Below are 10,183 nucleotides of genomic sequence, written 5' to 3'. Positions count from 1 at the left end.
ACCAGGGGCTGCACCTTAGGGGATTGGGCCTGCCCTCTGCCACCCGGGAGCAGGCCTAAGCCAGCAGGTCGTTATCTCCCGAAGGGGGTCCCAGACTGCGAGAGGGCACAGGCCGGGCTGGGGGACCCCCCTCCCCTCCCGAGTGCACAAATTTTTGTGCACCGGGCCTCTAGTAGGATATAAGGATGAAAGGCTGGCACAGAACATGAGCACCGGGTCACATCAGCTTATAAGAAACAAGATGAAAGCTCCAACAGTGTGCATTTCTTCTTCCTACATTAATTATTGATGCATCTCTTAATCTTATTCCGAGAGAGAGAGCGAGAGAGCGAGAGAGAGAGAGAGAGAGAGAGAGAGATTGACAGTGATGTGTTGATTGACTCCAGCTTCCTCTATAGCAGTGGTCACCACAATGAACCCCTGGGACCTCACTGGGTACAGGAAGAAATATTTGAACTTCTATTAATATTTATCAAGTTGATCTTAATCTTTTCACTTTAGTGTATGTTTTAAATATGTACCATATATTAGCATAGTTATATATGTATGCAATTTAAAGTAGAGAAATATACATATATTAAAGGCAACTTTTTATGTTTTATGGATGGGGTATGTTATTAAACAACCTTACATAAAATGTCATTGCAATTGCATTCCATTGTAATTTTATTTCATTTGCGACAAGTTAGAAGGAAGTCCAAGAAATAATTATCCAGCTTTTTTTTCTTGTGTTGTTTCAGAAGTGACTCCAACTTCAGGGGACAGAGTTTTAAAGATGAACATTTGTAAATATCTGTCAGCCCATTGCTGGAGGTTGCTCAATGATGCTGTACCAGCTTGATGGAATGGGCATTTCCACCAAAGTCTCCCTCAGGAGAAGCAGTGAAGCAGCAGCAGAGGGGGCTAGGATGTGATTAGGTAAAGGTAGGACTGCGGTTCGTAACCTAGGTGCACATTAGAATAATTTGGAAAACTTAAAAAAGACCTGTATTAAATAAAGTATGCTCCTACCCCAGAGATCCTGATTTGATTATTCAGGGTTGATTGAAGCCTGGGGATCCACAGAGTTCAAAACCTTAGCACATTATTCAAATGTGTAACCAGGATTGAGAACCAGAGAGGCTGAGTAAACTGGTGAAAGGAATGTGGTTTTAGGACATGGATCTCTAGGTTTGAACTTAATTTCATAATTGAGTAATTATGCAATATTAGAAATTATTTTGTCTTCTCTGAGTTCCAACTTTCTTTTCTAGAAAATAAGAATGATAGCAATGACTGCCCCATCCATCTCTCAAGTGTTGGAGTGAAGACCGTGTGGGATGCAGTAGGTGAAAGATATTTTTAAGAGAAAGCAGGGTGTTGGTGGTAGGAAACAGCCATGTGCACAGAGAGTACAGCTTTTGGTTCTTATCTAAGTTTGATCTAATGAATGAAAGTTCACTAATTCAGAAAATGTCTACATATTTGCACCGTCTTTCAGATGATTTTCTTATTACTATTTGAATGAAACTAAGCAATTTTATAAATTTCCCAAAAATAATAATTTAGGTCCTTACAGCTAATACTCGCTGAGAAAATTGTATCGTTTCCATCCACATTCCCTAAATCCATTTACTGCCTATTACCATGGGATATTAATTTTGGAATAAGAATGAGAGATAGCACATCCCAGGGTATACTCCACTAAACATTAGTTATAGGTGTTTTATAATCATTACTTTAAGGAAAGGGTTCCATAAACAAAACAGAAACAAACTCATAGATACAGAAAACAGACCAACAGTTGCCAGAGGAGAGATTGTTGGGGGACTGGGTGAAAATGGTGAAGGGACTGAGAAGTACAGATTAATAGTTACAAAATAGTAATGGGGATGTAAAGTGCAGCATAGGGAATAAAATTATAAATATTGTAATAACTCTGTATGGTGCCAGGTGGGTACTGGAAATATCAGAAGAACACTTTGTAAGGTATACAATTATCTAACCACTATCCTGTGTACCTGAAATTAATACAAAATAATATTGAATGTAAACTGTAATTGAAAAAAAAATTTAAAAAGAAAATAAAGAGTAGAAACTACCTCCTTCCCCAAAAGAAAAGAATTCCACAATAAAATACATTTGAAAATTATAGTATTATCCCAAGTTAAATTAGTTCCTTGACTGCAGGACTTCACAAACTCTTTAATGTGCTAAGTTCATTGAGAATTTACAAGAGAGATGAGATACAAGTTGCAGAATTTCCCAAATTTATTTGACCACAGATCCTTTTCATGTGACAGTCAGTAATGAGACTGGTGTTTTGAAATACACTTGGGAAGCACTGATTTAAGGCAATACTGCCATGGTAAGGAGGCCAACACAGAAGACCAAAGATGTATGTAACTTGCCAAGGTCAATTAGGCATAATGCCAGCTGCATGGAACTTGAATCCAGTTATCCTATCTCAGAGTCCATTGTCTTTCCAACCTACTTCAATTCCTGTGTTACCATTTCCCTTGTCTAGTGCTTCCCTTTAAGAAGAATTAAAAACAAACAAACTCATACAGACTCATAAAAGTTCTCTCACTGTCTGTGTTTATTTGTTTTTTCAAACTTCAAGCAGAGGTTATAGGTAAAAGAGACTAAGATTATGAAGTTTAAATTACAAGGGGCTTTGACAATTAACAGCTCAGGGTATCCCTACAGGGAAGACAGACAGATGACCCTGGATTCAAAGTTTCCGGCCTTGTGAAGGAAAAGATGAAGGACATCGCATTTCTGTAATATATGTGGCTCTGTGTTTCTCCTTGGTAGGGTTTACTAGAAACCAGTGTATAAAAATCTATGAAAGAATTTGAAAATTATTACTGTTCACTTCTGATCATCTGTCCCATAAAGTTCAGGGCCAGGAGATAATCTATTCAGTCTGAGATTACAACATGAAGCTACTGGTATAATCTGCAAAAATCAGATGTCATTGTCATTTGACAAAATAAGCAAAGCAATATTCTAGTGAATGATTAGTGTCAAGCAGCAGAAAAAGTTTAAAAATTATTATTTTGATAAGAGACTATCTGGTTGACCCATGAAACAGCAGAGAGATCTAACATTAAACACTTATCTTATCTGAAAAACTAAGAAGCTTATTGCATGTGTGATAGGCAGGATAATTTTTTCTTATAGTAGAATAATGTAAAGATCAGATGGGAGGAATAACATATTAAGAAAGAAAAGAATGTCTTGTTAAATGGGTAATCTACTTATAGAAGACTAGAGGCCTGGTGCACGGATTCATGCACATTAAAGTAAATTAATTAGAAGGTGGCTGGTGGGGTAGAACTGGACACGATGGGCCAGATACACCTTGGAGCCAACCTCCAGCAGTCCCTCCCTGGCCGGCTGCACCTGGGGCAGCGCTGGGGCTCAAAGGGCATCTGCAGAGTAAGCGGAGTCCCTCCAGCAGGTGGGGTCCCTCAGCCTGGTCTGTGGAGATCAGGCCAAAACTGGCAGTCTGATATTCCTGGAGGGGTCCTGGAGTGCGAGAGGGCACCCTGCAAAGTTGTTGTCACTCAGAAGTTTCTGTTTTGAGCGTCTGCCCCCTGGTGGTCAGTGCAAGTCATAGCTACTGGCTGGTTGCTTAGGCTTTTATATATATAGATAAGTAGGTGTGGAAAAAGTTATGGCAAGAGTGAGAGAAAAATGTGTAAAACATCTTAAAAGACTGAGAAGTGAAGAAGTGACAGATATAATTTCTCAAACAAATGTGGGTGAGAAATTAGTATTGACCTTTTCAAGGGACAGGACTATGAATAAAGACAGAAATGTATAGGTACAGATATTTTGATGTAATTTTAAGGAAAAATTGCTAATGACGGTCAGTATCTAATAATGAATAGCTTATAGGAGGCATTAAGTTCTCCATCCTTAGCATGTTCTAGCAAAGGTGAGAGACTCCTTCCTACTTTTCTGTGGGATTCTGATGTTCCAAAAGAGCTGGAACAAGATAATACCTAAAATAGAAACTTCATTTCTGAGATGTATCAAGTACATAAGGAAAAATGTACCCAATAAATATGGTATAATTCAGCTATTTCAGTACAGAAACTGGAAGGGTTATTGCTAAGAGTCTAAAAAAGAGTAGTTCTAAGCACTGTGATTTCATTGCTTTCACTGAAGGGCAGATGTTGCGAGACTTTCTGAAGTGCGGTGATCCAGCCACAAAAGTCTAAAGAAATGAAAGGAGATTTATTTCAGATCAGTTTACTTTACAGAAATATGAATGAATAATATAGGGAGGATTTTTCCTAAGAAGTGGTACAAATTACTTTAGAAAAAAGAATAGCTATTTAGAGAGAACTATAGAGTGTGGTTCAGGTGGTAAATCACAGAACCTAAATTATTCATATTTCTTTTGGGGGAGGAGAGTAGAAGATGAGGAATATAAAAAGACATGAATGTAGGGTAGTAAAGGGAAGAGGAGGTGGAAAGAAATGACAGAGGGAGAGCATTAATACATATTTTTGGGGTGAAACAAGATAATTGGTCTTTTGGGGTAGCTCCCATGATTATTTTCTTTATTCTCCCCCTCGTGGCAATTTTTCTTTCAGAATATTATAAAATGAATCATTTTCTTTCATTTCCAAGTTCAGCCTGACAGTTGCCTTGGAAGTAATAATTAGGTTTTCCTTACATAAGAGAGGAGAGGCCTATTATTGTTGAAGGTTCATTTTTTTAAAAAGCTATTCTTTATTTAACACTCAATCAGTTAAGGATTATGTCACAGCTATTTTTGAAATCATTGTATCTACAATGAATATTGAGAAAATTATAATAAGATAATAGCATGCTGCCTGGAAAATCCTTTGACAGAATTATTTGGACTTCAAGTTTTTATAAGAATTTGAAAATAAAGCTAGAAATTTAAACGGAACCCTAAGAAATCAGCACACAACATCTAGAATGAGATTTCAATAGCAGTGGTTGAAGAAATACCAGAAGAGCTGTCTACAACCAAACTCTTATAGAAGAATGATGAGTCTTGAGTCACATCATAACCATCTATGGCAGTCGTTACTTTAGAATGACACTGTCCTCTTCATTTCAATTTAGCACGATGCAGGAGATGGATTTCTCCGTTTATTTCCTTCCCAAGTCAACAAACAATAAAGTTTATATTCTTGAAATGAATTTATTAGGGCCTACATTCCCAAAACACTCTTCTGGTTCAAAAGACACAACTTCATAAGAACCAGCTCTTACATGAAAGGCAACAAAACAAAGCAAACAAACAAGAAAATTCAGAAAGTCTTAAGAATAAAAATGGTAGTTCTATTATTAAGCATAGTGCCTATATTATATATTTTAAATGTACTTAGGTTAGATCTTATGTTAAGTGTTCTTAGCACATATATACACAAATAATAATTATTATATTAATAAGAATAGTAATAATAACAGTAATAACAATAACAATACAGGGGTAGAGAAAACTTTGGGAGGTAATGGATATATGTATAGCCTTAATGATGGTGGTATTTTCATGAGTGTATACCTATCCCTAAACTCATGGAGTGTGTTCATGAAATGTGTACGGTTTTTACATGCCAATCATACCTCAATAAAGTGGTTTTAAAAAAAGAAAATAAAATGATACTAACTTCAGGTAGTAAAAAAGCCAAAAACTCGTAGCTACAACTTTGACTAAAGTCATTAATGCTACATTAAAAAAAAAATTTTTTGCCATATGTTTTTCCTGCCAGAGTTGCTTTCTGAATACTGGCTATTGCTGGGAAATCAAAGGTGTGCAATATATTACTTGTTAAACAGAAGAATTAGTGAAATGACTGAATGATAACTAAAGGAAGGAAAGAACTGACAGACAAATTCTAGGAAACAAATGAAAAGACCATGCTTAGTGGTTTTAAGCATGGATGCAAGCCAGACTGACTGGATTTGAAACCCAGTTCTGCCCATTGTTAACTATATGACCAGTTAGCAAGTAAGTCTCTCTATACCTCCATTTCCTTTTGCTTATATAAAATAAGCCATTCGAAAAGCACTGTTAAAAGTACATGGAAAATAGTTAAAGCCAAATAAATATCAAGAATACTATAGCCCTGGCTGGTGTGGTTCAGTTGGTTGGAGCATCATCCTGTACACCAAAGGTTGTGGGTTTGATTTTTGGTCAGGGCATATACACAGGTTTCATGTTCAATCCTAGTTGGGGCATGTGTGGGAGGCAATCAATCTCCACCCTCCCTTTCCCTTCTTCTCTACAAAATCAATAATAAAGTTTAAAATAGAATATTATAAAGGTCTTGTTTAAATAATTCAATACAAAAGTCACTGACAACTATGAAATTAGAGTGAGACTAAAGACAAGCTGTCTAGAACACGGAAGTGGGCACAATGAACTTTGAGGTTCAATCTACAAACTTGCACCTGTCTTAGAATTTACTATTCTGAGGAGACTGTATATATTGGTCCTTCCCAAACACTTCTCACAAAAGTGCTGGAGATAATGGCTCCTTACAGACATATATTAGAGGCTCTATTGTCTAAGGGCAGACATAAGACTACATATACTTATCTCACTTGAGAGCTATCTTCTATTAATTTTCAGTATTTGATTATTATCATATAGATTTGATATAAAAGAGTCAATGGACATGAAGTAGTTTTATTAAGTGAAATCTCAACTGTTTCACTGCTTATCATTGTCTGATGTTGCCTTAGTTTAGCATATCACCCCAGGGCTTAGAAGGGTGGCCATGTGTTGGTATCAATCATTTGCAGGGCTCCTGCAGCATGTGGGCAGCTGGCAAATATAATAGCTGTAATGCTGTCTGAGGGGAGAGGAGGAAGGGATCCATTCACACATGTGAATTCTTGGAAGGTAGGGACTGAGTCTACACTGATTGAACAATGGACCACAGAAAATCATTATAAATACACAGATATAATAATGTATTTATCAGTACACCAGGCAGTTCCCTTTGTTATGCAAAGCCCACCTCTCTAGTAGTCCGGCTTTAGCAGCCTCCCTTCTCATAGGAGATGGATTGTGTTGGAAAAACAACCTAAAATCTCTGTGCCTTGCCTATCTATGAAAACTGGTGATAATTTAGATTTCTGTTTTTAAAATGTCAACAAGTCAGATACAATTATATGTGTACTTTTGAGATCTCTTACCACAAAATATGCGCTCCCTTCTTTTCTATTTCTGCCCATGATCACTGCTCTGGAGTGGATTGTGTCCTTTCCCTGCAAATTCATATGTTGAAGTTCTGACTGCTAATATCACTGTATTTGGAGATAGGGTGTTTAGGAGGTAATCAAGGTTATTAATTAAATGAGTTAAGGGTGGAGCTGTATTCTGGTGGGACTGGTGGTCTAGGAAGAAGAGAAAGAGACACAGAGAGATCTTCTCTCAGCACAAGCATCGAGAAAGGCCATGTGAGGACACGCAGAGAAGAGAGATGTCTGTAAGCCAGGAAGAGAGATCTCATCAGACACTGAATGGGCCAGAATCTTGATCTTGAACTTCCCAGCTTTAAGAACTATGAGATAATATATCTGTTGTTTAAGCCACCTAGTCTATGGTATTTTGTTATGACAGCCTGAACCAACCAACATTCCTACACTGGGAAAGGAGCTTTATAAATAAGCACATAGTTTTGCTTGAGTCACACTCACCATGAGTAGTCTGTCTCCTACTTGCAACCTCCCATCCTTTTGTGCAGCTCCTCCATCTATGATTTTAGTTACATAAATGCTGTTGTCTCCAGGAATGTGCTGGTTCCCCACACCTCCTGCAATACTGAAGCCTAAACCTATGGGGGAAGAAACAGAAAAAGAAAAGCTTTTTTTTTTTTTTAAGAAAATGCAATTAGCACATTTCAACAGTCTAAAAACTTTAATCCTCAATTTATTATAACAGAGATAAATAACAGCAAGGGTTCTACCTCGGTTGATTTGTTCTTCTTTAAATATTTGAAGACTTGTTGATTAATGCCAATGTGTTGAGCCAAAGCTCTTGAAGTCAATCCCTTGTGGCCCTTAGTTTTGTTCTACTTTATGATTGTACATTTATTTGTTGTTCCCTAGCTAACTAATCAGCTCCTACCAGGTGACTGGACAAAATAGGGAGCAGGCAAAAGTGTGAAAGGATCCTACATGAGCCAGGCAAAACACAAGTACAGTTCTGCTCACGTTGAGTCTGTGGGCTCATTTTCATTGTTGCTGTTACTGTGGCATAGAGAATTATTTGGGTATAGACCTAGATACTCTTGACATTTCAGGATGAGAAGTACAACTGTTAGAAAATTCCCCAAATTAGAGACAAGAGATACTGGGCATTTAAGTAGTAATTTCAGAGAGAAGATAAGGAAAAGAAGCTAGATGCTTGCATTTCCCATTTTCTTCTCTGGCCACCTTGTCATATCTTCACATTTCATGGCACTTACTGTTATTAAGTAATAGTGAGGCTAGTCACACAAAAAATAAATGATCTCCATATACATTCTTAAGAATAAAGAAACAGACGATATTCTCTATTACTCTTATAACATACCACAGGATATCAAATCACTTTAAATATGCAAGTTTTCTACACTGAGAGATAATTTTTACTGTGCTATGGCTTACAAAATTTTTATTTACATATACCTATGGAATGATAATAAGAATAGTTATTAAAATCATTATGAGGTCATTTAAAAATGACTTACAGAATCTTTAAAAGTATAAAAATATCCTTTTCAGAATATGATTGAATATACATTCAGCATACTTATAGCATATATTTTTATTGCATTTTAAAATTATAATGATAATTAACATGCATATTACTCAGAAAGATACATATCAAGTGATTTTTTTAGTAAAAACAGAAAATTTCTGTAACTTACTTGGTGTACAACTTTTTTTTTTAAACCACACATACCTAGTAACCTAATTTAACAAACTAGAACACCTGTTTTATGATTTAAAAAAACCCAAGAAACCTACCTGGCACTTTATACAAAAATAATGAAAAACACTTTTAAAAATACTCCATTTCACTATGCTTTTATTAAATATTAAGTAGAACTATGTGCTCTTAAGATGATTAGTTAATGGAGAAATAGTGGCATAGTAAATTATAAAGTAACACCTCTGAAATTATATTTGGAATAAAATGATTTTTGCTAAATTAAATATAATAGTTGTTAATATAAATGGAAAATGGATTTAAGTTGATAGAGCAATTAAAATTAGTGTTAACTAATTTCCTACTAAAGTGGGTAATTATTCTTTATTGATGCTCTGACTTCCACAGATCTATACCTGTATCTGTTTGCCTCAGTTTAAAAAAAAATTGTTTAACAAGCAATTGATGATCTAGAATAAATAAAATGCACCTATTTGGTTTTTCCTTTGAAATTCAAAATACTTATCCGCTCTTGTTTTCTAACCCTATTCCTTTGTATTTATATATGATTACAGGGTGCTTAAGAATATAGTTACAAAAGCTTCATAGCCACATGCTAGAATCAATCTACTGCACTTAGAGTACTACAGAAGTCACTCCATACTGTAGAAAGAAAAGGTTAAAACAAATCCAGGGACTCTGATTCACTATGTCAACAGTAAATGCCACAGACAATCTAGGTTACAGAAGAGCTGAGGAAACAAATCACCACTTTAAACAAGTTTAAATCCAACCAAGGGAATAATTATGTAGTTGACATTTGAAGTGAAAGTTTGTACCAGCACAATGAAATCACTGTGGATACTCTAGGCAAAATGATATCACTAAAAAGTTAATAACTTTTTTTTCTGAGATTAGGTGTAAATACATTTTAACTGGTCACTCTGCTCAAGGTGAAGCAAAATATTTTTAGTAGGAGCCAGAGAATGTCTCTGAAGCTACGAAAAATCTCTGATTTCTCTTACTTTGACGAAAAAATGAATACATTTAAAGAGAATTAATATTTAATCAGCACTCAACCATATTCCAGATACTTAATTCAACATAAGGAAATGTGGAGCTTTCTTCTACATCCAGAATACAAGTTTATTTAGAGGTGGGAATATCCATCTGTGTCATAAGATTCAATCCGCCTCCATTCATTCATTCATTCATTCATTCATTCACTAACTCACTCATATATCTATCTATTCATTCAACAAACACACCTGAGTACATGCTATGCATTGT

General features: G+C 35.9%; 1 protein-coding gene across 7 annotated transcripts in view; it reads right to left on the bottom strand.

Annotated features, from left to right (window-relative positions):
- Nucleotides 1–10,183, bottom strand: part of DLG2 (discs large MAGUK scaffold protein 2) — a 1,152,012-nt gene that overhangs the window by 468,954 nt on the left and 672,875 nt on the right. For all 7 annotated transcript variants that reach the window (XM_023762195.1, XM_023762199.1, XM_023762198.1 and 4 more), the window contains one exon: nt 7,678–7,814. In XM_023762195.1, coding sequence (XP_023617963.1) covers nt 7,678–7,814 — 137 coding nt within the window. The remainder of the gene's footprint in view (nt 1–7,677; nt 7,815–10,183) is intronic.

Source organism: Myotis lucifugus, unplaced genomic scaffold (assembly GCF_000147115.1).
Source record: "Myotis lucifugus unplaced genomic scaffold, Myoluc2.0 scaffold_236, whole genome shotgun sequence".
Classification (NCBI taxonomy): Eukaryota; Metazoa; Chordata; class Mammalia; order Chiroptera; family Vespertilionidae; genus Myotis; species Myotis lucifugus.
This window is presented reverse-complemented; position numbering and strand designations above follow the sequence as displayed.